This window comes from Ammospiza nelsoni, chromosome 24 (assembly GCF_027579445.1).
Source record: "Ammospiza nelsoni isolate bAmmNel1 chromosome 24, bAmmNel1.pri, whole genome shotgun sequence".
Taxonomy (NCBI): Eukaryota; Metazoa; Chordata; class Aves; order Passeriformes; family Passerellidae; genus Ammospiza; species Ammospiza nelsoni.
In genome coordinates, this window is record NC_080656.1 from 4,776,952 (window position 1) to 4,803,511 (window position 26,560).

At 39.3% G+C, this 26,560-nt stretch overlaps 1 protein-coding gene across 1 annotated transcript; it reads right to left on the minus strand.

The window, feature by feature from the left end:
• Window positions 1-2,632: 2,632 nt before the first annotated feature.
• On the minus strand, window positions 2,633-26,220 carry JHY (junctional cadherin complex regulator). The gene is made up of 8 exons (XM_059488193.1): window positions 25,799-26,220; window positions 19,375-19,843; window positions 14,200-14,310; window positions 11,056-11,603; window positions 10,060-10,294; window positions 6,210-6,290; window positions 4,286-4,408; window positions 2,633-2,830 (listed from the first exon to the last, which is right to left on the minus strand). The coding sequence occupies exons 1-8, from the start codon at window positions 26,218-26,220 to the stop codon at window positions 2,633-2,635; spliced, it is 2,187 nt and encodes a 728-aa protein (XP_059344176.1).
• Window positions 26,221-26,560: the final 340 nt, after the last annotated feature.

Below are 26,560 nucleotides of genomic sequence, written 5' to 3' on the forward strand. Positions count from 1 at the left end.
AATTCTCATTAAATCAAAGGTCCAATATTCATTACCTCCAGCATCTGGGGCTAAACACTGAACATGGAGCTCATCAAAGGGGGTTTAATGGGTTAAATTGAGAATATAATCTAATTAAAATATTAGATACGAGTAAATAGCTCTTTGATATTCATCTGAAGGTTTCATTAAAACAGGCACTTGAGGTTTGGATTAAGGGGGCATTATCACTTTTAAGCAGGAACAACAAGTTGAGGTGCCCTGAGCAGAAATGCTTCAAAGTGTTACAGTTTGGATTAAAAATAAAAAAAGCAGGAAAGAAGAGCATGGAAACATTTCCCAGGCTGGCAGTGCCCGAAGGAGAGGGGAAAGAGGCTGAGGAAGAGGAAGGTTCTGTTCAGAAGATGGAATTGGATGACAAAAATATCATGGAAAACATTTCCCCTGCAGCCTGACCTGTGGTCACATATTGGACAATGGTTCTGCCACCAAGGCTTCCCAAAATATTCTTCATATTTCTCAATATTCCCCAAAATGTCCTGAAATGCCAGCTGGGAGTCCAAGGGGCTGATTCAACAAATTCCTGCTCATCAGGAGGGTTTGAAGCAAGGCCATGAGGAAGGGCAGAATTGGAATTGCTTTGCCATAAATTAAATTGGGAGCTCCCATTAAAAAGAGACCAAATAAATGGAATAAAGCAATTCCACACCATCACAAGGTGTTTGGGTTTGTCTCAATATTCCTAAAAATGTCCTGAAATTCCAGCTGTGAATCCAAGAGGTTGATTCAACAGGTTCCTGCCCCTCAGGAGGGTTTGAAGCAAGGCCATGAGGAAGGGCAGAATTAGAATCACTTTCCCCCATATTAAATTGTGAGCCCCCATTAAAAAGAGACCAAATAAATGGAATAAAGCAATTTCACGTCATCACAAGGTGGTTGTCTCAATATTCCCCAAAATGTCCTGAAATTCCAGCTGTGAGTCCAAGTTTCTGTTCATCAGGAGGGTTTAAACAAGGCCATGAGGAAGGGCAGGATTGGAATCACTTTCCCCCATAATTAATTGGGAGCCCTCATTAAAAAAAGAGACCAAATAAATGGGATAAAGCAATTCCACACCATCACAAGGTGGTTGTCTCAGTATTCCTAAAAATGTCCTGAAATTCCAGCTGTGAGTCCAAGGGGCTGATTCACAGGAGGGTTTGAAGCAAGGCCAGGTCCCTTCTCTGTGAGGAAGGGCAGAATTGGGATTGTTTTGCCATAAATTAAATTGGGAGCTCCCATTAAAAAGAGACCAAACAAATGGAATAAAGCAATTCCACACCATCACAAGGTGGTTGGGTTTGTCTCAGTATTCCTAAAAATGTCCTGAAATTCCAGCTGTGAGTCCAAGTTCCTGCCCCTCAGCAGGGTTTAAACAAGGCCATGAGGAAGGGCAGAATTGGAATCACTTTCCCCCATATAAAATTGTGAGCCCCCATTAAAAAGAGACCAAATAAATGGAATAAAGCAATTTCACGTCATCACAACGTGGTTGCCTCAATATTCCCCAAAATGTCCTGAAATTCCAGCTGTGAGTCCAAGTTCCTGCCCCTCAGCAGGGTTTGAAGCAAGGCCATGAGGAAGGGCAGGATTGGAATCACTTCTCCTCATTTTAAATTGGGAGCTCCCATTAAAAAGAGACCAAATGAATGGGATAAAGCAATTCCACACCATCACAAGGTGGTTGGGGTTTTTTTTTATTCCTTTATCCAGCCTCTTTTCAGGAGGTTTTACCCAAATTCCCTCGCTGTGTGCTCTAATCACATTTCATATGGTGACTTAATTCATAATTTGCTAAGTTAAAGAAATGGCAGCGCCCTAAGAAACCCATCTGTTTGTTGTTATTTTTACAGCCTTAATCTGTTAAAAGCTGTTTCCTCTCAAACATGCAGCTCTCAATTATCCTCAGTTACCCAATACATGCTCCAACTGCTCCTGGCTAATCCCAGATTGTCTGCATGCTCAGCCAGGGCTTGTTTGGAATTTTCTCGTCCCAAATGAAGCTTCAAAATTTTGTTTTTATTGTAGAAGCTCTTCACTAAGAGATGACAAAGTAACAATTAAATAGTTAGCATTGTGTCATTATCAACTGCTGTGTTTGGAGCATATTTTTGTTCTCTTTTTTAGCAGCAATGGATTATTTTTGCTTTTATTTCTGGCTGAAAGGCTCTTCTGCACTTCAGAAAAAGAAATATTGATGGTGTTAAGATCATCAGATGAAACAGAAGTTTATTTTTAATGTTTTGTAGATACATTTTCCTGCTTATATGTTTTAAAATGATCCAGCTGTGACAACCAAGAGATTATTGGTCTAAAAGATGCAATTTTCAGATCATTTATTTCAAAGAAAAAGAACAGAGGATTAAATTTCTAATGAAACATTTTCTAATAAAAGAACTGAGCACTATATTTACAATGCTATAAATGCAAAAGGTCAATTTATTAACAAAACAGGTACAAAGTAGAACAATTAAAACCAATTCTAACATTTAAAAATAATTAAAATGAAACCAGTTAAATTTCAACGGACTGGGAAATGAAGATGTGATGGTCACGGGTGCAAATAAAAACAATTCAGGCATTTTTGCCTCGATCCCTGAGATTCCCCAAATACCTACAAGATGTGAAGGGCTTCAAAAGCAGCCACAGCCTCCTTCTCCTTCTCGTGCCTGCTCCACAGGGATTCCAGGGACGGGATTTTGGGGAACCTGGGTCCAGCTGGAGCCTGGGCCAGAACCTCCTTCCCCTCCGGCTCCGATTGCTTCGCTAGCGAAATCTTCGGTCTTGGGATCTTCTTGGCGTATTCCAGAGCCTGAAAGCAGGAAAAACTGGGGGGAATGAGCAGGAGAAAACCTGGCCAAGATTTCCAAAAAATATTTAGAAGATGAGTAAGATATCTCTGAATTCCTGATGTTGTTTCTGACAGAATTCAATCCCACATTCTTCAGTGGTGACTGCAACAAAACCCAGCCCAAGATTTGCTTCCTGCCACCATTAGAAGCCACCTTAGACACTGAGGAAGTGTTTTTATTTTAAAAAATAAAGAGCAACATGAATTTATTACATCTATGAACATTTTTCCCAGTTTTATTAAGGTCTTGCCCTCAGGCAGGGAGTTCTGCAGGTTAACAGGACAAGCTCAGCTTCTCCTGCATAATGTGCTTTATAATCCAAATTAAAAAGCAAAATGATGCCTGGAACATGGAATTGGAGAGGGAATGGAAAGAGTTTTACAGAAATGCTGGAGCTGGCAGAGCCCTGGTTTGACCTGGGGTTGGTTTGGTGCCTGTGTGTTGCAGGGATTTGGGAACACCTCATGTCTCCAGTGCATTATCTCCTGTTCCTATTGAAGTCCCCTAAAAGAATCCAAACCATGTTTTGCCACCCAGACAATAAAGTTTTGTCTCTTAGTGGTTTATTTTTGGGAATAAATGCAAGGAACTTTGTCCTGGAGCCTGCAGTCACTTGTCACCTTTAGGAACACCCTGAGGAGGGACTCAGCTCTCACCTTCTGCCTGGACACTGAGGGCACCTGGGGCTTTGCAGGCAAATCCCTTTTTACCACCCAAATAATAAAGTTTTGTCTCTTAGTGGTTTATTTTTGGGAATAAATGCAAGGAAGGGAGGAATTCTGATATTACTGAATTGCAGCTTTGTCCTGCAGCCTGCAGGGCTCACCTGTCACCCTCAGGACTCAGCTCTCACCTTCTGCCTGGACACTGAATCCACCTGGGGCTTTGCAGGCAAATCCCTTTTTACCACCAAAAATAAAGTTTTGTCTCTTAGTGGTTTATTTTTGGGAATAAATGCAAGGAAGGGAGGAATTCTGATATTATTGAGTTCCCAGCTTTGTCCTGCAGTGTTTCCTTGTCACCCTCAGGACTCAGCTCTCACCTTCTGCCTGGACACTGATGGCACCTGGGGCTTTGCAGGAAAACCCTTTTTGGCCACCCAAATAATAAGGTTTTGTCTCTTAGTGGTTTATTTTTGGGAATAAATGCAAGGAACTGAGGAATTCTGATATTACTGAATTGCAGCTTTGTCCTGCAGCCTGCAGTCACTTGTCACCCTCAGGACTCAGCTCTCACCTTCTGTTGGACGCTGAGGGCACCTGGGGCTTTGCAGGCAAATCCCTTTTTGCCACCCAAACAATAAATAGTAGTTTATTTTTGGGAATAAATGCAAGGAACTGAGGAATTCTGATCTTATTGAGTTCCCAGCTTTGTCCTGCAGTGTTTCCTTGTCACCCTCAGGACTCAGCTCTCACCTTCTGCCTGGACACGGAGGGCACCTGGGGCTTTGCAGGCAGCCTCTGAACCACAGTGATATTCTTCATGTTATATTCCTTAATTTGCCTGGAATATTCCTTCTGCAGCTTCATCTTTTCTTTCTGAGAAAAAGCAGAAAAAGGGGCCTGGAATTCACTGGCTGGGGGGATCCATCAATGAAAACCTTTTCCCACCAATACTCCATTTCCAGCTCTGCTGCTGTCCAACCTGCCCTCGCCATTGATCCCTCCTCAGCACACAACAGGAAGCCCTGATAAATGGCACAGCTTTTTTTTATTTAGTGGCTTTTCCCTTTTAAGAGCTTTTCCCTGGACTGAATAGAGGATGGAGCTGAGCAGAAATGTGACAGCTCCATCTCTATTCTGTCCTGAACAATCTGTCTCCATCTCACCAGAGTGCAGCCAGGTATTTTTGTTTTTACACAACTTTGATTTCCACTTGGAGCATTTGGGTGGATCTTTACACCGGGAATGACAACTCAGCCACTTGAGTGGGTCATTTCCTGACGTGCAATTAGCCCTGATTGATTCCTATTTCTGGATTTTAAAAATCAGAGGGTTAAAATTATCCCCAGGACAGCTGTCTTTGCTTTTAGTTGAATTTTCCTGTAGATCTCCAGCTAGGCAAAGATATAAAGTCACAGATAATTGTAAATTATGATTTCTCTGCCATTCTCCCCTGCCTAAATCCACTTTTGGTTTACTCACTTTCTCCAAGGATATCTCTCCCAAACCAAGGATATAAAATCCCAGACTCATCATATAATAAATATGATATCAAAATATCATATAATAAATATGATATCATATCAAATTATGATTTCTCTGCCACTTTTCCCTGCCTAAATCCAGTTTTGGTTTACTCACTTTCTCCAAGGATATCTCTCCCAAGCCAAGGATATCAAGTCCCAGATAATCATAATTGATGATTTCTCTGCCCTGCTCCAATCCCCTTTTGGTTTATTCACTTTTTCCAAGGATATTTCTCTCAAGCCAAGGATATAAAATCCCAGATAATTGTAAATTATGATTTCTCTGCCACTCTCCCCTGCCTAAATCCAGTTTTGGTTTACTCACTTTCTCCAAGGATATAAAGTCCCAGATAATTGTAAATTATGATTTCTCTGCCTAAATCCCCTTTTGGTTTATTCACTTTTTCCAAAGATATCTCTCCCAAGCCAAGGATATAAAATCCCAGACTCATCATATCATAAATATGATATCATAAATATGGTATCATAAATATCATATAATAATTATGATATCATATCATAAATTATGATTTCTCTGCCACTTTTCCCTGCCTAAATCCAGTTTTGGTTTACTCACTTTCTCCAAGGATATCTCTCCCAAACCAAGGACATCAAGTCCCAGATAATCATAATTGATGATTTCTCTGCCCTGCCCCAATCCAGTTTTGGTTTACTCACTTTCTCCAAGGATATAAAGTCCCAGATAATTGTAAATTATGATTTCTCTCCCCTGCCTAAATCCCCTTTTGGTTTATTCACTTTTTCCAAGGATATTTCTCTCAAGCCAAGGATATAAAATCCCAGATAATTGTAAATTATGATTTCTCTGCCACTTTTCCCTGCCTAAATCCAGTTTTGGTTTACTCACTTTCTCCAAGGATATCTCTCCCAAACCAAGGATATCAAGTCCCAGATAATTGTAAATTATGATTTCTCTCCCCTGCCCCAATCCAGTTTTGGTTTACTCACTTTCTCCAAGGATATAAAGTCCCAGATAATTGTAAATTATGATTTCTCTCCCTTGCCTAAATCCCCTTTTGGTTTATTCACTTTTTCCAGGGATATCTCTCCCAAACCAAGGATATCAAGTCCCAGATAATCATAACTGATGATTTCTCTGCCCTGCCCCAATCCACTTGTGGTTTACTCACTTTCTCTTTGATTGTTTCATAGTCAGGTCCAAGGCCTCCAAGCTTCATACTCTGATTGAAGTAGAATTTGGAGCTGCCCAGCTGAAAACCAAACAGCAAACAGATTTTCCTTGACATGATTTCACAGAGGGAATAATTCAAGGAAGTTTTATAGTGGGAACCTCAGGGTTTAATTTGCAATCTCAGCTCCACTCCTGGCACATCTCATTTCAAATAAGTGACCAACAGGACTGAATTAATGGCAAAAGTCAAATGAGGCAGAATTTCCTTTGGATCAAGTGGGAAATTGCCAATTTTCCCAATCACAAAGTGATATTTTCTCAATCAAAAATGACCTTTATTGTGAAACAGCTTAAAGCCACTCATTTGACTGTGGTTAGAATGAAAGAAGAATTACAAAAAATTCCAAAGCAGTTTTTTGTAAGAGAAGCAGATAAAATTACTGACTTTCGTGGCAAAAATCAGGCAAATGATGTTGGTGAGAATCACCATTCCTCGTTCTGAAATCTGCACTGCAAAGTTGCCACAGAGAGCTGAAAAAATCCATTTCTGCTGCACAGCAAAGGCTTTACAAGTGCAGGAGAGGTGGCTGATGCCATCCCATATTTTGGACATCCCACAAAGGCTCCAATGCCCCCATAATATTTTTGTTCTCTTTCAAGGCCACATTTTTAGAAGGGAATTATGTTTTAAAACTTGTCAGTGAAGTTTATTAGGATCAGCTCTGCGGTGATTTCAACCACAGAGTAATGCAGGAACAGCAATTTCTATATGGAAATAAAATGGGCATTTCTTCAAAACACAAGTTCAAGTTAAACTCAACTGCAGAAATTCATTTTATGCACTAAATTTCCTATTTGAGGTTTCTTTGTGTCAGCTATCCCTGCTCTTACACACTATAACTCGCTAATTTTTAATTTGGGGTACAATGAGGATTTGATTTCTCTGTTTCCCACAAAATCAGGGGTTCCCCACTCGCTGCAGTGAGTGCATTTGTTTATGAGGAAAAACTGGATTTTGCTGGCAGCAGAACCGTGTGATCCTCTGTGCATTCCCCACGTGTGGAGCGCGAGAAATCCGCTGCGAGCACGGGACAAGAAACAAAGGGCCGAGAAGGAGCTCTGCCCTCCAGCTCCCACCATAATCCTGATTCTTCTTAGGGGCACTCAGGCAGCAACACCCAGAGGGCACGAAATCGTAATTCCAGCTGAGTTTGTCTGCCCCGAGAGCTGCAGCAAACTCCTCAAACATTTAATTTGTCATGGGCAGCCTAATGGTGACGCCAGGACGAGCGGGGAGACAGAAATTCAGATTTTAATGAGCAGCATCAGGGATGAGGTTTGTGCTGTTGGCTTTACAAATCCTCCAGATTTGGGTTGGAATCCCTTGGAAAGCAGGAGATTTGAGAAATTCAGATTTTAATGAGGAGCATCAGGGATGAGGTTTGTGCTGTTGGCTTTACAAATCCTCCAGATTTGGGTTGGAATCCCTTGGAAAGCAGGAGATTTGAGCTGGACAAGAAAGGAGCATGAGCAGGATAATGGATGGCTCAGATCTGAGGCGGCCTGCTCAAAAGCAGAAATAATCTATTGCTCACAAAGTGCCTGAGCCTGTGCAGTGAAAATCATTTTATCTGTGCTAAATGACAGGACAAACACTGCTCTGCGTGTCCCTGCACTCAACCACACCGATCCCTTTGCTCTAAAATGATTTCAGAGAAAAAAATGAACTGAAATGATTTCAGTGAACCAAAAGAACCAAAATGATTTCAGTGAAATGTCTGATCCAGGTGGATCCCTTTGCTCTAAAATGATTTCAGTGAATAAAATGAACTTGCTTTGTTCAAATAAAATGATTTCAGTGAATTCTCTGCTCCAGGTGGATCCCTTTGCTCTAAAATGATTTCAGTGAATAAAATGAACTTGCTTTGTTCAAATAAAATGATTTCAGTGAATTCTCTGCTCCAGGTGGATCCCTTTGCTCTAAAATGATTTCAGAGAAAAAAATGAACTAAAATGATTTCAGTGAACCAAAAGAACCAAAATTATTTCAGTGAACTGTCTGATCCAGGTGGATCCCTTTGCTCTAAAATGATTTCAGAGAAAAAAATGAACTAAAATGATTTCAGTGAACCAAAAGAACTAAAATTATTTCAGTGAACCAAAAGAACTAAAATTTCAGTGAACTCCGCTCCAGGTGGATCCCTTTGCTGTAAAATGATTTCAGTGAACCAAAAAGAACCAAAATGATTTCAGTGAAATGTCTGCTCCAGGTGGATCCCTTTGCTCTAAAATTATTTCAGTGAAAAAAAATGAACTAAAATTATTTCAGTGAACCAAAAGAACTAAAATTTCAGTGAACTCCGCTCCAGGTGGATCCCTTTGCTCTAAAATGATTTCAGTGAATAAAATGAACTTGCTTTGTTCAAATAAAATGATTTCAGTGAATTCTCTGATCCAAGTGGATCCCTTTGCTCTAAAATGATTTCAGTGAATAAAATGAACTTGCTTTGTTCAAATAAAATGATTTCAGTGAATTCTCTGATCCAAGTGGATCCCTTTGCTCTAAAATGACTTCAGTGAGCCAAATGAAATAAAATAAAATTACTTCAGTGAGCCAAATGAACTAAAATTTCAGTGAACTCTCAGATCCCTTTGCTCTAAAATGATTTCAGTGAAAAAAATGAACTTGCTTTGTTCAAATAAAATTATTTCAGTGAACTCTCTGCTGCAGGTGGATCCCTTTGCTCGAAAATTATTTCAGTGAGCCAAATGAACTAAAATGATTTCAGTGAACCAAATGACCTAAAATGATTTTAGTGAACCAAAAGAACTAAAATTTCAGTGAACTCTCTGCTCCAGGTGGATCCCTTTGCTCTAAAATTATTTCAGTGAACCAATTGAACTAAAATGATTTCACTGAACTCTCTGATCCCTTTGCTCTAAAATGATTTCAGTGAAAAAAATGAACTAAAATTTATTTTTCAAATAAAATAATTTCAGTGAACTCTGATCCAGGTGGATCCCCTTGCTCTAAAATGATTTCAGTGAACCAAATGAACTAAAATGATTTCAGTGAAAAAAATGAACCAAAATAATTTCAGTGAAAAAAATGAACTAAAATAATTTCAGTGAAAAAAATGAACTAAAATTATTTCAGTGAACCAAATGAACTTGCTTTATTCAAATAAAATAATTTCAGTGAACTCTCTGCTGCAGGTGGATCCCTTTGCTCTAAAATGATTTCAGTGAATAAAAGACCTAAAATGATTTCAGTGAACCAGATGAACTAAAATTTCAGTGAACTCTCTGATCCCTTTGCTCTAAAATTATTTCAGTGAAAAAAAAGAATAAAATTTCAGTGAACTCTCTGATCCCTTTGCTCTAAAATTATTTCAGTGAAAAAAAATGAACTGAAATGATTTCAGTGAACCAATTGAACTAAAATGATTTCACTGAACTCTCTGATCCCTTTGCTCTAAAATGATTTCAGTGAAAAAAAAATGAATAAAATTTCAGTGAACTCTCTGATCCCTTTGCTCTAAAATGATTTCAGTGAAAAAAAATGAATAAAATTTCAGTGAACTCTCTGATCCCTTTGCTCTAAAATGATTTCAGTGAAAAAAAATGAATAAAATTTCAGTGAACTCTCTGATCCCTTTGCTCTAAAATGATTTCAGTGTCTATTTCTACCTTTGTTCCATGATTTTTAATGCTCTGCTGTTCATTTTACAACATTTCTCAGTCCCTATTTGTATATTTTTTTTTTGAACTTTGGATTATTAAGAAGAAATGTTAGAGTGGAAACAGAAATGTTAAACCACCCGACCCACATTGATTTATTTCCTCACCTTTTTGCTGATTTTAGGCTGGTTTTGCTTTTCCCTTTGTAGGAGAGACCCCTCTGAGCTGCTCCTTCTCATTTTCCTTGGGTTTCCTTCAGCTTTTCCTGAGTCTCCCTGGGGCAGGGCGGGTGGGAACAAACCCCACAGCCACGTGCCAGCAAAAGCATCTCCAAAATCAGAAAATCGTGGCTTTTCCTTCTTTTCTATGAAATGGGAGATTCTGCAAGCAGATGTTGGTGAGCTGTGAGCAAAACATAAGAAAAAGGCCGTAAAAAATGAGGGGGGGAAAGAGCAAAAATCTGAATTTACACACAGCAAACGACCTGGGGTGAGGGAGCAGGGAGATGGGAAGGTGAGGATTTCACAATAAATGATTTTGCTTGCACCCAAGTGTGTGGAAATAAATGGAAAAAAACCCCAAAAATACGGAAATTTCAGCCTGGTGCAAAGGTGATTAAAGCAAATGAAAAGCTTTGGATCAGGCCTGCTGAGTACTGACAGAATTATCTGTTTATGTGAAATAAAACCTTCATTTTTTAAAAACCAAGACAGTGAAATTCTATATAATTGAGGATTTTCCTGCTCTCTCATTTAGGGACAGAACTGACCCTGAATATCCACCCTGCAAAGTCAATTTTCCTACAAACTCTAAATTTATGCAAAATTCCCTTTCCTATCTACATTTTAAACTTTCCCACCCAGCCTCCTACAAGGAAATTTTAATTGTGGAAATTTCCATCCCTGGAGGACAGAGCTGTCCTTTCCCAAAGCCATAATTAAAAATCAATACCAATAACGAATCTTCAATTAGCAATACATTCTAATGGCAGGTTGGTAGCAAAATAACTTTATACTTTGGAGTTTAAAGAAAGTACAAACATAAAGTTTTAAAAAGTTTCATAAAATAAAGTTTTAACATTTTTCTGTTGATTTTCCGGGCATCACAGAGTTATGACAATATTATTTTACCACTTCAATCCTCGCCACAAACTCTTCTGATACCTGCAATCCTCATGAATGTGACTTTGGAAATCTGGAAGCGCTGCTTGATCCTTCACTTTTTCTTCAAAAATGGCGTTAAAATCAGCTGGAATATTCTCCAATTCCAGATGTGCCTGGTCAGTGCTGCCGCTATTCCAGGAAAAATCCCGCCCAGGGATGGGATCGGCAGGGAATTGCTGTGGAATTCCAGCTGCAGAGCCCTGCCGGTGTTTCTCGTCCTCCTGACTGGCATTTAAAACTTGCGGCGGGTAAAAATTCTGAAATATCGGGAGGAAACAGCCAGGCGTGGGATGGGAATTCGGGACGTCGTTTAAGCCGCTTTGGGGTTTTTCCGGCGGGCAAGGAGGAGAATTTGGGGCGAGGGCCGGGCTGGGGTCGTGCCCCGGGGCGGGGGGCACAGCCGGGGCTGCTGAGGGCGGCTGCGGCCTGGGCGTGCCGGCGGCTCCTGCTGCTCCTGGGGGATCCGGGCCGGCGCTCCGGGGGAAGGCCCGGCCGGGCCGGGACCGCCGGGGCTCTGCCCGCAGTCCCCGCAGGGCCCCGGGCGGCGCCTGGAACGAGTCAGCGACAGCGGCAGCTGAGGGGGGCGGGTGGAAGGCCCGACACGGCACCAGAGCCCCCCGAGCTGCGGCGTCGGGCCCTGGTCAGGGTGCGCTCAGCCCAAAACTCAGATGGAAAGGAACCCAGAGATTCAAATTAAAGGAACCCTCTTTAGAGTCCAGAGATTGAAATTTAAAGGAACCCAGAAATTGAAATTTAAAGGAACCCTTTTTATAGTCCAGAAATTCAAATTTAAGGGAACACAAAATTCAAATTTAAAGGAACCCTCTTTATAGTCCAGAAATTCAAATTTAAAGGAACCCTCTTTAGAGTCCAGAAATTCAAATTTAAGGGAACCCAGAGATTCAAATTAAAGGAACCCTCTTTAGAGTCCAGAAATTCAAATTTAAGGGAACCTAAAATTCAAATTCAAAGGAACCCTCTTTATAGTCCAGAGATTCAAATTCAAAGGAACCATCTTTATAGTCCAGAAATTCAAATTTAAAGGAACCCTCTTTATAGTCTAGAAATTGAAATTTAAAGGAACTCAAAACATCAAATTAAAGGAACCATCTTTATAGTCCAGAAATTCAAATTTAAGGGAACCCAGAGATTCAAATTCAAAGGAACCCTCTTTAGAGTCCAGAAATTCAAATTCAAAGGAACCCACTTTAGAGTCCAGAAATTCAAATTTAAGGGAACACAAAATTCAAATTTAAAGGAACCCTCTTTATAGTCCAGAAATTCAAATTTAAGGGAACTCAAAACATCAAATTAAAGGAACCATCTTTATAGTCCAGAAATTGAAATTTAAAGGAACCCTCTTTATAGTCCAAAAATTCAAATTTAAAAGAACCCTCTTTATAGTCCAGAAATTCAAATCTAAAGGAACCCCCTTTATAGTCCAGAAATTGAAATTTAAAGGAACCCAAAAATTCAAATTCAAAGGAACCATCTTTATAGTCCAGAAATTCAAATTTAAGGGAACACAAAATTCAAATTTAAAGAACCCCTCAGCCCAGAACAGAGCAGAGATTTTGTTCAGGTACTGCTCAATGAATAATTCTCCAAAAAATCAAATTTAAAGGAACCCTCTTTATAGTCCAGAAATTCAAATTTAAAGGAACTCAAAACATCAAATTAAAGGAACCCTCTTTATAGTCCAGAAATTCAAATTTAAGGGAACACAAAATTCAAATTTAAAGGAATCCCCTTTATAGTCCAGAAATTCAAATTTAAAGGAACCCTCTTTATAGTCCAGAAATTCAAATTTAAGGGAACACAAAATTCGAATTTAAAGGACCCCTCAGCCCAGAACAGAGCAGAGATGTTGTTCAGGTACTGCTCAATGAATAATTCTCCAGAAATTGAAATTTAAAGGAACCCTCTTTATAGTCCAGAAATTGAAATTTAAAGGAACCCTCTTTATATTCCAGAAATTCAAATTTAAAGGAACTCTCTTTATAGTCCAGAAATTGAAATTTAAAGGAACCCAAAAATTCAAATTCAAAGGAACCCTCTTTATAGCCCAGAAATTCAAATTTAATGGAACCCAAAATTCAAATTTAAAGGAACCCTCTTTATAGTCCAGAAATTGAAATTCAAAGGAACCCAAAAATTCGAATTTAAAGGACCCCTCAGCCCAGAACAGAGCAGAGATGTTGTTCGGGAGCTGCTCAATGAATAATTCTCCATCAAAAATTTCCCCAAAGGCCTGAGACAAATTCAGGTCCTTGCAGATGCCAACCAGGTGTGGTAAATGTGGATTTTATCTCCGTGAGGTGCAAAAATGGTGCCCTAAAGCGCCCAGATGTAACCCTGTGGATAACCCAGAGCTCTCTGTCAACCACTTGGAAAAAATGAGCTAAAAATCAAATCAGTTTCTTGATTTTTGTGTGTCAAATTTCAGGGAAAAATGGCTTTGTACACACTGTTAGGCTGGGCCATGCAGAACAGCCTGATGCCAATTATATTAATTACTTTATATTATATAAATGATAAAAAAATTATAAAATATACAAATAAAATGATATTATATAAATGATAAAATTATTACAAACGATATTTTCTTTATGGCAATTAATTCACTCCCCCTTAATTTTAGGGGACAAATCAGGCAGGAATGGTGAAGTTCTGGCTCAGAATTTCCCAAACCACCAAACATGACCATGTACTAATTTATAATAATAATCTAGATAATTTAGATTATGAAATAACCTCTTAAATAGATTCTGTGAGCTCAGAATTTCTGGGGATTTTACTTTAAATTTATTTAATACATAAAGCACACATACATTAAATAACACTGCTTATCTATTGATAGATATTAAGGATTTCTTGCCAGTAATAATTACATTAAAAGCCACAAGATGCCAGCTTTAAACATCCAAATTCAGTGCTTTTATAGCTATATTCCAAGTGATTATAGATATTTTTAAGATATTTTTTAGATATATTTAGATATTTTTAAGGTATTTTATAGATGGACTTTTATAGGTATTTTATAGACATTTCAACTGAAAAATTCTAAATGTATAAATTCTAAATTTATAAAATTTCAAGTTCTAAAATTCTAAATTCAATGATCAAATTATCTCAAAAAGGAACCTTGAGCTGCTGTCCTTTTGGGTACCATTTGTCCTCAGGCTTCATTTTCCCGGTTTGGGATGCTGGAACATTCTGGAATGGTTCTTCATCAGCTGGTGGAGGATCTGGGACCTAAAAACCAGGAATGTTCATGGTCGCAGCAATAAAGGGGAAAAATCTTAAAATCTTGAGGAGAGAATAAGAAAAAAATTGTGGCCTATTGAAATTAAAATGAAAATTAAATTTTCCATGATGGGACGGATGGCAAGGAAATGGCTGAAGGAGCAAAAAGAAGCAAAACCCAATTAAAGGCAGGGATGATTCCTTCTACTTTTAAGAGGAATAAAAGAAAGGAAAATTGTGCAGCGCAGAAACTCTCAAATGTCTGAGCTGCTCCATTTCCATGGAGGAAATGCACCTAATAACAGAAAAGCAGCAAAAGCCATCCCTGGCCAGGCAATCACACACCCAGCGAGAGAGATTGCAGGAAAAGCTGGAAAAACACAATAATGGGGCTGAAAATAATGGGGGAGCTGCAGGAAAAAAATCTGGAATTCACAGAGCTGCCAAAACAAGGAGAGCTCCAATAACCACAGCAAGCTTTTATTTGGAGCAAGTTTCCTGAGTAAATTCCCTTTGTAAATATAGCAATAATTAATATTTCTCTTGAAATAAACTTTTTTTTAATCACTGCACAAAGATGAGTAAATTCCCCTCTCCAATAACCACAGCAAGTTTTTATTTGGAGCAAGTTTCCTGAGTAAATTCCCTTTGTAAATATAGCAATAATTAAATTTTTCTTGAAATAAACTTTTTTTAATCGCTGCACAAAGGTGAGTAAATTCACCTAGTAAATATAGCAATAATTGATTTTTTTCTTGAAATAAACTTTTTTTAATTGCTGCACAAAGATGAGTAAATTCCCCTTGTAAATATAGCAATAATTGATTTTTTTTCTTGAAATAAACTTTTTTTAATCTACAAAACTGCAGGAAATCCAATTTTTTGTCTCTATTTTTTGTCCCAAACCATCCTGCAGAGTATTTTAGTGGAAGTGTCACTGTGAGAGGAATCTCTGCTCCACCCCAGAGTGGTGCCACAGGAAAAGCTGGAAAAACACAATAATGGGGCTGAAAATAATGGGAATAAAGTCTGGAATAAACAGGAATAAAGTCTGGAATAAAGTCTGGAATACACAGAGCTGCCAAAACAAGCTCACAAACAAGGAGAGCTCCAATAACCACAGCAAGCTTTAATTTGGAGCAAGTTTTCTGAGTAAATTCCCCTTGTAAATATAGCAATAATTAATATTTTTCTTGAAATAAACTTTTTTTAATCGCTGCACAAAGGTGAGTAAATTCCCCTCTCCAATAACCACAGCAAGTTTTTATTTGGAGCAAGTTTCCTGAGTAAATTCCCCTTGTAAATATAGCAATAATTGATTTTTTTTTCTTGAAATAAACTTTTTTTAATCTACAAAACTGCAGGAAATTCAACTTTTCGTCTCTATTTTTGGTCCCAAACCATTCTGCAGAGTATTTTAGTGGAAGTGTCACTGTGAGAGGAATCTCTGCTCCACCCCAGAGTGATCCTACAGGAGAAGCGACAATGGGAAGATATTTATGACCAAAAAATAAAAGACATTTATGAATTATTATATTATGAAAATCATGAATGGAAAAAAAATGTGGGAAGCTGAGTCTCTCATTTGGGGAAGCTGAGTCTCTCATTTGGGGGTAAGAGATTAAGGCAGAAGGAAAAGGTGGACAGGGTTTGTTGCTGAGTTTATGGTCGATCTCATGGCTCCAAATTCAACGTAAATCCCTGGAAATAATTCACAAGAAAATTAAAAAATACCAGGGAGGTTTTGCTGAGCTGAGGACAGACAGAATAAAATGTTTTTGGTGGAACCAAGTGACTGAGTGCACGGATGGAGTGCTGGCCAGGTAAAACATACTTCTACATTATCTCTTTGAAAGAGGAACAGGACACAACCTCTGCCAGCATTTTTTTTTTCCTTCTTTTTTTCCTTTTTTTTTTTTTTTTTGTTGTGAACCATTCTATTAATACCAATCAAATCGAGCAAATGATCAAATGAAATTGCATTTTGAGAATCATAAGCTGTGTAATGCCTATTCTGTTAAATTGAGGCCCATAATTGCTTCTCCACTGAAAAGATACAACAAAGGCAGCAATCATGGCATGTCATTATCCCAGACTGGCAAACCAGCCTTTGCAGGGAGGACTTCAAAGCCTTGAGCTGCTCCAATTGCATTTGGCTGCTATTGTTGGAGCCCAGGCAATCTTGATGAGGTGTTTACACCGAGGGAAGGCTCAGTGCACACACAGTCTGAGTGCCTTGCTCTAGAGCCATTAAAAAATTGTACATTATGTTCCTGGCTTTGAAGTGAGGGCCTTGGAGGCAGGAAAGCAACTGGGATTGAGCGCAGCTGAGCTGGGCTGGGCCACTGCTGCTCCTCTCAAAGAAAAAACTCATCATGGGCTGCTTTAGGAGTATAAAATGCTGTATGAATTCGTAAATGTACAGATCAGCATGGATTTATGACTTGGGAAATCTGTAATCTGTAAATGTAAATCTTGCACGAGGCTGGAAGTGTTTTAACTCAGTTGTGCCCTCAAAGCAAACACCATTTCATTGCCACAACGCCAGCAGTGAGCAGATCAATAAATTCAGCTTCAAACCCCGTCCATATTCCAGAATTATTAGTTTAGGAAGCACAACTGGATTGCTGACATCTGGCTCATCTGTTTTCTCACACACTTGTTGTCTTTGCCTTTTGGACAGAGTTTTCCAGGTGGGGTGACCAAAGTTGCCACCATGTCCCCTCAGGGCCTTTTTCACCCCTCCCAACAAGTCTGCACCATGGATATCTGCTCAGGAATCAGTAAATGAACTGCCAATTAACGGTAAATTAATCAGTAACTTCTGCAGGGCCTCAGGACCTTTTTCTAGAGCCATTCAAAAATTGTACATTATGTTCCTGGCTTTGAAGTGAGGGCCTTGGAGGCAGGAAAGCAACTGGGATTGAGCGCAGCTGAGCTGGGCTGGGCCACTGCTGCTCCTCTCAAAGAAAAAACTCATCATGGGCTGCTTTAGGAGTATAAAATGCTGTATGAATTCGTAAATGTACAGATCAGCATGGATTTATGGCTTTGGAAATCTGTAATCTGTAAATGTAAATCTTGCACGAGGCTGGAAGTGTTTTAACTCAGTTGTGCCCTCAAAGCAAACACCATTTCGTTGCCACAACGCCAGCAGTGAGCAGATCAATAAATTCAGCTTCAATCCCCTGCAAACCCCAAAATAATCAGTTTAGGAAGCACAGCCGGATTGCTGACATCTGGCTCATCCGTTCCTTGGTGGCTTTGCGCTTTTGGACAGAGTTTTCCAGGTGGGGTGACCAAAGTTGCCACCATGTCCCCTCAGGGCCTTTTTCCCCCCTCCCAACAAGACTGAGCCATGGATATCTGCTCCGGAATCAGTAAATGAACTGCCAATTAACAATAAATTAATCAGTAATTTCTGCCTGTCCCGCAGCAGATCCAGAGGTGGCTGCCAGCAGGTGCTGATGCCACTCATGGAATCACAAATTATGGAATGCTTGTGTGGGAGGGACAGTAAATTAATTAATTAACAGTAAATTAATCAGCAATTTCTGCCTGTCCTGCAGCAGATCCAGCGTTGGCTGCCAGCAGGTGCTGATGCCACTCATGGAATCACAAATTATGGAATGTTTTGGTGGGAAAGGACCTCAAATCCCATCCTGTCCCATGCGCAGGGAAACTTTCCACCAGCCCAGGCTGCTCCAAGCCCTGTCCTGGAACATTTCCAGGGATGGGAATTCCACAATTTCCCTGTAACTTGTCAAGGTCATGAAGAAACTTTCCTACACCCCTTGTGCCTGCTGTGTCACCTCTCTTTTGTCCACTCCACCAAGATAATCTTATCTCACCGCCCTTATTTTAACTGATTCCTTTGCCTATTCCATATTTTTAAACAGTGCACAATGAAGTCCCGATCCCTGGCTCCAACACTTCGGAAAGATTTCCAGAATTCCCTGAATAGCAAACATAATCACATCAACACAGCTCTAATTAGCATCCATCCACACTCATTATTTTTACCATCATCCAAATTAGAAGTGAAAAAAAACCAAGTGCTCTTAATAGATCTACTAGAGAAAAAAATCCTGTCCATCATTCCTGCCAGTGGAACGAAGGCAGAAAATTCCTTCTGATGTTGTGTCAACTCTTCATTAGCCTTGGCAGAGGTGTCACCTGGAGCTCAATGTCCCTGCAGCTCCCCAAGGTGACAATTTTCTGTGTGGAGTCATTCAGTGACCCCCCCAATTCCCATTATGCATAATAAATAGCAAGGAAAAGCAATGAACTCGTTTCTAATGGTTCATTAGGAAGTGTAATTACATTTCCTCTTGAAGCTCGCCACAAGGTGGCTGAGACTGTGCAAAGCCAGAACTTCCAGATTGAATCAGTCAGAACTTCCAAATTGTGCAAAGTCAGAACTTCAGAATGTGCAAAGTCAGAATTTCCAGACTGTGCAAAGTCAGAATTTCCACCATGTCAATCAGTCAGAATTTCTTGTCACTAATAATTACTTTAAAAGCCAAAAGATGACAGCTTTAAACATCCAAATGTGGTGCTTTTATAGATAGATTTCATCTGAAAAATTCTATATTTATAAAATGTAAAATTCTAAATTCAATTATGAAATTCTCTGAAAAAGAAAGTCAGAACTTCCAGACTGTCCATGGTCAGAACTTCCAGACTGTGTTAAGTCAGAATTTCTTGTCACTAATAATCACTTTAAAAGCCACAAGATGACAGCTTTAAACATCCAAATGTGGTGCTTTTATAGATAGATTTAATCTGAAAAATTCTAAATTTATAAAATTTAAAATTCTAAAATTATAAATTCAAGTAATTAATTTTCTAGAAAGGGAAGTCAGAACTTCCAGACTGTGCACAGTCAGAACTTCCCAAATGTGCATGGCCAGAACTTCCAGAATGTGTAAAGTCAGAACTTCTTGTCACTAATAATCACTTTAAAAGCCACAAGATGACAGCTTTAAACATCCAAATTCAGTGCTTTTATAGATATTTGTCACCTGAAAAATGCTAAATGTATAAATTTAGAGAATTTCTTCATTTACCCACCTGCCCTTGAAGAACTTGCTGCTTTTTATGGTGCAGCTCAAGGTAGGAATTGATCCTCTCTGACTGTCCCAAAGTCTGTTTGTTCTTTTTCACAAAGTTTTTTTTTGCTCTTTGGGGTGGATCCTGTTGGTTCTGAGGAGGAAAAGCGTGGCCAGGATTATTTTTGGAATGAAATCCATCTGCAGGTTCCTCCCTTTTGGCTTGTGGCCCATCAGCTTTGGTGCTGGCCACGTTTGCTCCATAAAATGTGAATAATTCTGGATCAATCTCTGGGAGAGAATCCTGGCTCTGGTGATTGTCCTCTGAGGAGCCATCAGAGTGGAGATAAAATGAATCCACTGAAAAGTCCTCACTGCTTCCTCCAAAAATCTGGGGTGCCTTCTCTGCCTCAAAAAAATCTCCTTTTTTTGCATTCTTCCAATGAGGATTGTACCTCAGGCTGGAATGTTTGTCCACAGGCTGTTGATTCCTAATTAAAAAAAAAAAAAAAACAAAACCAAATTATTTCTGTATAAATTGTATAAATTCTGTATTATTTCAGTGCAAACTCTGTATTATTTCAGTGTGCAAACTGATGTCTTGTTGTGGCCAAATGAATTATTTCAGTAATTCATCAGAATTTTATCAAAGATTTTTGGTGGAAAATTTAGGCAGGAATTCCTCTCCCTTTTTAATTCCCATCATCAGTGAATGATAAATTCTAACGCTCAGATCACAGTGGGATACAATCATTATCCTAAATTTGGCATAGAAATTTTTAAATTCTAGCAGAATCAGCTAAAAGGTGAAAGGATAAATTGCATTGTTCTGTTGTCTCCTTAAACATGACACAGTCTACAAAAGGCAATTTGTTTTTTTCCTTCTCCAAAGGCTCTGCTGAGTGAAATAAAAGTGAAACTCCTGGTAAAAATCAGATTTCAAGTGTCCTTTTGAGACTGTCCAAACAAGCTCTGTGTTCTTATTTTCTCTCCTCATTCCTGTGATTATAAAACTGTTCCTTGGATTATAAAACTCCTTCTAGAAAAGATTTAAATCATTTTTTATTAAAAACAGGCGGTGATAAGAGTAGAAAAAGATAAATGGAGATTCTGTGTTTTTGGCAATTTTTTAACAAGTGGCCAAATGATTGCTTTGAGTTACATTTGTCATAAAGCAAAGGCAGATACTCTGATTTAAAAAATCCCCAATTGAGCCAATTTCTGACTGAAATCTGATCCAATTTCTGCTTGAAAATCGGATCCAATGGCAGGAAAAGCAACTGCAGGAGTCAAATCCATCCAAAAAGGATGCCAGGAGCTGGGCAGGTGGAAGGAATGGGGGAGAAAAAAGCTTTTAAAACAATTTTTTCTTCCTCGGACAGCCCTGGAGACATTTACAGGCACTGAAACCTGGTTGGTTCCTATTAAAGAAATCTGCTGGATCCCCCAACCTGTGGCCTTGTTAATAATATTTTAAAAAATAAATAATTTCTTCATCCTTTCTCAATGAGCTACATGAATCTTCCTGTATTTCTATTTATTTTTAACACAAATTTTTCTTCCCTGGACCTGCAGCACAGCCCCGGGGATGCCACGGAAACCTGGTTGATTCTTCAGCTCCTGTTACAGAAATCTGCTGGATTCCTCAACCTTTGGGCTTATTAATGATATTTAAAAAATTAAATAATTTATTATTCGTTTCTCAACCAGCTACATGCCTCTGCTTATATTTCTATTTATTTTTAACACAATTTTTTCTTCCCTGAACCTGCAGCAAAGCCCTGGGCACATTTACAGCCACTGAAACCTGGTTGGTTCCTCAGTCCTATTACAGAAATCTGCTGGATTCCCCAACCTGTGGCCTTGTTAATGATATTAAAAAAAATTAAATAATTTATTAATCCTTTCTCAATGATTTACATGCCTCTGCCTATATTTCTATTTATTTGGAACACAATTTTTTTATTTCCTGGACCTGCAGCACAGCCCTGGGCACATTTACAGCCACTGAAACCTGGTTGGTTCTTCAGCTCCTGTTACAGATTCCCCAACATGTGGGCTTATTCTTGATATTTTAAAAAATGAAATCATTTATTCATCCTTGCATTTTCCTATATTTCTATTTATTTTTACACAATTTTTTCTTCCCTGGACCTGCAGAACAGCCCTGGGGATGCCACTGAAACCTGGTCGATTCCTATTAAAGAAATCTGCTGGATTCCCCAACCTGTGGCCTTGTTAATGATATTAAAAAAAAAAAAATACATTATTCATCCTTCTCAATGACCTACATGAATCTTCCTATATTTCTATTTATTTTTACACAATTATTTCTTCTCTGGACCTGCAGCACAGCCCTGGGGATGTTTACAGCCACTGAAACCTGGTTGATTCCTCAGCTCCTGTTCAAGAAATCTGCTGGGTTCCCCAGCCTGTGGCCTTGTTAATGATATTTAAAAAAATGAAATCATTTATTCATCCTTTCTCAATGATTTACATGCCTCTGCCTATATTTCTATTTATTTGGAACACAATTTTTTATTTCCTGGACCTGCAGCACAGCCCTGGGCACATTTACAGCCACTGAAACCTGGTTGGTTCTTCAGCTCCTGTTACAGATTCCCCAACATGTGGGCTTATTCTTGATATTTTAAAAAATTAAATCATTTATTCATCCTTTCTCGATGAGCTACATGCCTCTGCCTATATTTCCATTTATTTTTAACAATTTTTTCTTCCCTGGACCTGCAGGACAACCCTGGGGATGCCACTGAAACCTGGTTGATTCCTATTACACAAATCTGCTGGATTCCTCAACCTGTGGCCTTGTTAATGATATTAAAAAAATTAAATAATTTCTTAATCCTTTCTCAATCAGCTACATGTCTCTGCCTATATTTCTATTTATTTTCAACATTTTTTTTTTCTTCCCTAGACCTGCAGCACAGCCCTGGGGATGCCACTGAAACCTGGTTGATTCCTATTAAAGAAATCTGCTGGGTTCCTCAACCTGTGGCCTTGTTAATGATATTAAAAAATAAATAAATAAATAATTTATTCATCCTTTATCAATGAGTTACATGGCTCTGCCTATATTTCCATATATTTTTAACACAGTTTTTCCATCTCTGGACCTGCAGCACAGCCCTGGGCACATTTACAGCCACGGAAACCTGGCTGATTCTTCAGCTCCTGTTACAGATTCCCCAACATGTGGGCTTATTAATGATATTTGAAAAAATTAAATAATTTCTTAATCCTTTCTCAATCAGCTACATGTCTCTGCCTATATTTCTATTTATTTTCAACATTTTTTTTTTCTTCCCTAGACCTGCAGCACAGCCCTGGGGACGCTGCTGAAACCCGGTTGATTCCTATTAAAGAAATCTGCTGGGTTCCTCAACCTGTGGCCTTGTTAATGATATTAAAAAATAAATAAATAAATAATTTATTCATCCTTTATCAATGAGTTACATGGCTATGCCTATATTTCTATTTATTTTTAACACAGTTTTTCCATCTCTGGACCTGCAGCACAGCCCTGGGCACATTTACAGCCACTGAAACCTGGCTGATTCTTCAGCTCCTGTTACAGAAATCTGCTGTATTCCTCAACCTGTGGTCTTGTTAATGAAATAAAAAACAATTAAATCATTTATTCATCCTTTCATGCCTCTGCCTATATTTCAAGTGGCTCCAAATAACAAAATAATCAGTTTTTCTTTGCTTTCCAGGTGGGCATGGCTGCCACGGTCTCCTGGAGCTGATTTCCACCAGGGAAAATCTCATTATTCCCATCTGCAGGTAAACAGCACGAGGTGAGGCTGCTCTGAAGCGAGTCCAGAAACACGTGAGCTAATTGCAATGATTGAAATGGCACAGGATAATGCTAAAGAGCCCCTTTGTGCTGAAATGTGTGCACAGAACCTGACCGTGGGGCTCAGCCCGGGTCACCAAAATGAGTGTGAAGAGCTCCTTCATCCCTCATCACGGGCAGACAAAAAGGGCACCTTTTATTGCTCCTGGGGAGCTTGGACGGACCCTGTGCTGCTCAACAAAAGTGTGGTGAGCACACAACAGCTGCAGCATTTCCTCTTCAAATTCCCAGCTTGGTAATGGATGTAGAGAGGGGGTTTCATGTGCATGTGCTGTGATATTTGCTCTGCTTAATGGACTGCACTGGAGTGCTTACTGGGCTGAGTTCAAACAAAATAAAATCAAATTTCCATTTAATGAAGAGCCTCACATTCAGCACAGTATTCGGTCCAAAAAAATTACTAAAAATTAGAGCGTGTTTCTAGTACAATTAACATCATTTGCACTCACAATAAAATATTCAATAACTGGCCATTTTGCTTGTTGAGGAGGTGAATAAAAGCATGCTATTAATCATTTAGCCTTCATTTGTTTGTCATTTCATTTTACGTAGACTATTAAATTGAAACTGCACGTTGTTATTACTTGGGGTTTAATGTAATCCCTTCAAACTCAAGAATTATTCCCAATTTATCCAGGGTCAAACCTTCCGTGCATATGACAGGATATTCAATTTTATTTTATGCACCCAGTTAATGCCTTCTGAAGGATGTTTCAATGCGGCCTTGAGGAACAACAAGAGGACACAGTCTCAAGCTGCGCCGAGGGAGATACAGGCTAGGATTAAGGAGGAAGTTTTTCACAGAAAGAGTGGTCAAATCCTGGAATCATCTGCCCGGGGAGGTGGTAGACTATTGAAGTTGTTAGCGTTCAAAAACACATAATCACGGGGGATTATATGCGGTGCTTTTTATTAAGAGCTCTGGGAATCGGGGTGTATTCAACCCAAATCTGACTCCCACCATACATCCCAAATGATCATGGTTTATACCCTATCGTTACATAACTTTCATGTTAAGTATTAAACGTATATTGTTCTATTGCATCCATAAATTTAGCCCCTCTCTGAATTTCCAACCTAGTTTCTCACTATTCTTCTTATGGTTATATAATAATTACATTTAATTACTAAACAATCATCACATCTAACAATTATAGAATTTATCATACTGCTTACGCAGGTGCAGTTGATCTGGGAAAGCACAAAGCCCAACATTTTAGATTCTATCTTTAACTTTTTCCAGGGTTCCACTGTCAAAGTGAAGGGAGACGACCATCCGATTGATGAGCATCGAACTCCGATGCATTGATTCAATCAGTCACTTTTTATAACCGTGTTAATTAAGTTCATGCATATTGCAAAATCCGAGCTCACCATAGGTTACAGATTAAACACTAACCCCTCCTTTTGTTTTCAATACCTGTGGTTTGTTTACTGAAACCAAGATTTATGTTCTCACCCTGATATAAGTGGTTCTCAAAACCTCCATGTCTGTTCCCAAAACAGCCAAAGATAGAATGCTTACCTGTGATGAGAAAACTGCCTGAGAACCCTGCTGTTTAGAAAAATGTGCCTGAGAACCTAGTTATTTACAGAAACAGGCTTGGGAAACTGCTGCTTACAGCTACCCTTTACTTTTCCATCAGCTGTATATTTTCATGGCCTCTTTCTTTAAGCCATGTTTGAACCAAGCTCTCCACAGTAGAGTCACCATCCCTCGAAGAGTTTAAAAAAAGACTGGATGTGGCACTTGGTGCCATGATCTAGCCGAGCTGTTAGAACATGGGTTGGACTCGAGGATTTTTGTCGCAGACATTTTTTCATAGAAATCCTTTCTTTCAGATTTCTGCATCTTCCGAGAAGCAAAGATGTCGCCCTGTTTTTTTGAGATTTTCTAAGCCTTCTGATGTTGACATTCTTGTAGTGAACTTTCTCACACACTTTCTGTAAATAACTCATTGTTTTGCATTCCTTTATGGAGGAGGAGAGAGTTGATGGACTGTTGGTTTGACCTGTGGCATTGCAGAGGTGTCACTGTCACCTTGCAATCCACTGTCACTTTTGTAAAACTATAAATATTGGAGTCAGAGAATAAATAAACCTTCCCTTTTTTCCTTCACCTTGAGAGAGGTGGTGTGCTTGTGTTCTTTGGTGTCCGTCAGCGACACAAAGACCCCAGAAAAGAATGTAAACAATTATCAGCTGCTGTAGAATGCAATAAGGTGCACCTGTGATTAGTTCATGTTCCCATGTTTATAATTAAGAGCAAGCTAAAGACAGAGTCCCTAGACACAACTTTGTTGTAGATTCTTTCTTTCTATTCTATTCTTAGCTTAGCAAGCATCTGCAACTTCTCTCTTTATTCTATTTAGTATAGTTATAATGTATTATATATCATATATCAATAAATCCAGCCTTCTAATCAAGAAACAAGATTCTCGTCTTTCTCTCACCTCAGGTCGCTGTAATAATCTCAAAGGTCTCTTCCAGCCTAGAATTTCTGTGATTCTGTGCGCATCAGATTAAAAACGCCAGAACTATTTCGCCCCGCTCACGTTTTGCGCCTTACCTCCCACAAATCTCTGCTTTTCTTGCGTCGTGCTCGGCTCCTTCCTCCGCAGAGCTCATCTCCTCCGGGCTGTCCCCATGGGCGCTGTCCCCCCGCGGGGTGTCCCCACCCCGGTGCCCTGCCAGCCCCTGGTTCCAGCTCTGCCGGAGCTGCCTCTGCCTCTCCTCAGAGCCCCAATCCTGGCAATCCTCAGCGCTGGAGGCAGAGCTGCTGCCCCGTGCCCAGCTGGCAGCCTGGAACACGGGGGGCACCAGGGTTTTTGGGGGCACCTGGATGCTGCCGGCGGGGTGCGTGAGCGGGGAAGGGACTGGAAGGAATCTCATGGCGGGAGGGTTCATCCCCGGCCTGGCGGAGGATCGCGGCAGCCCTGCGGAAAATATTTCAATGACACTTAAAAACTGCGTTTGGTTTGGAGAGCGCATAAAGCGTTTGATAATATTTAAAAGATATTTAAATAATGTTTAAATAATACTTAAGAGCTGCACTTTGTTTGGAGAACACGTAGAACATCCTAATAGTATTTAGAAACTGCATTTTGTTTGGAGAACACGTAGAACATTCTAATAGTATCTAAAAACTGAATTTTGTTTGGAGAACATGTAGAACATTCTAATAGTATTTAAAAACTGAATTTTGTTTGGAGAACACGTAGAACATTCTAATAGTATTTAAAAACTGCATTTTGTTTGGAGAACACATAAAATGCATTTCAACAATACTTAAAACTGCATTTTGTTTGGAGAACACATAAAGCATGTTAAT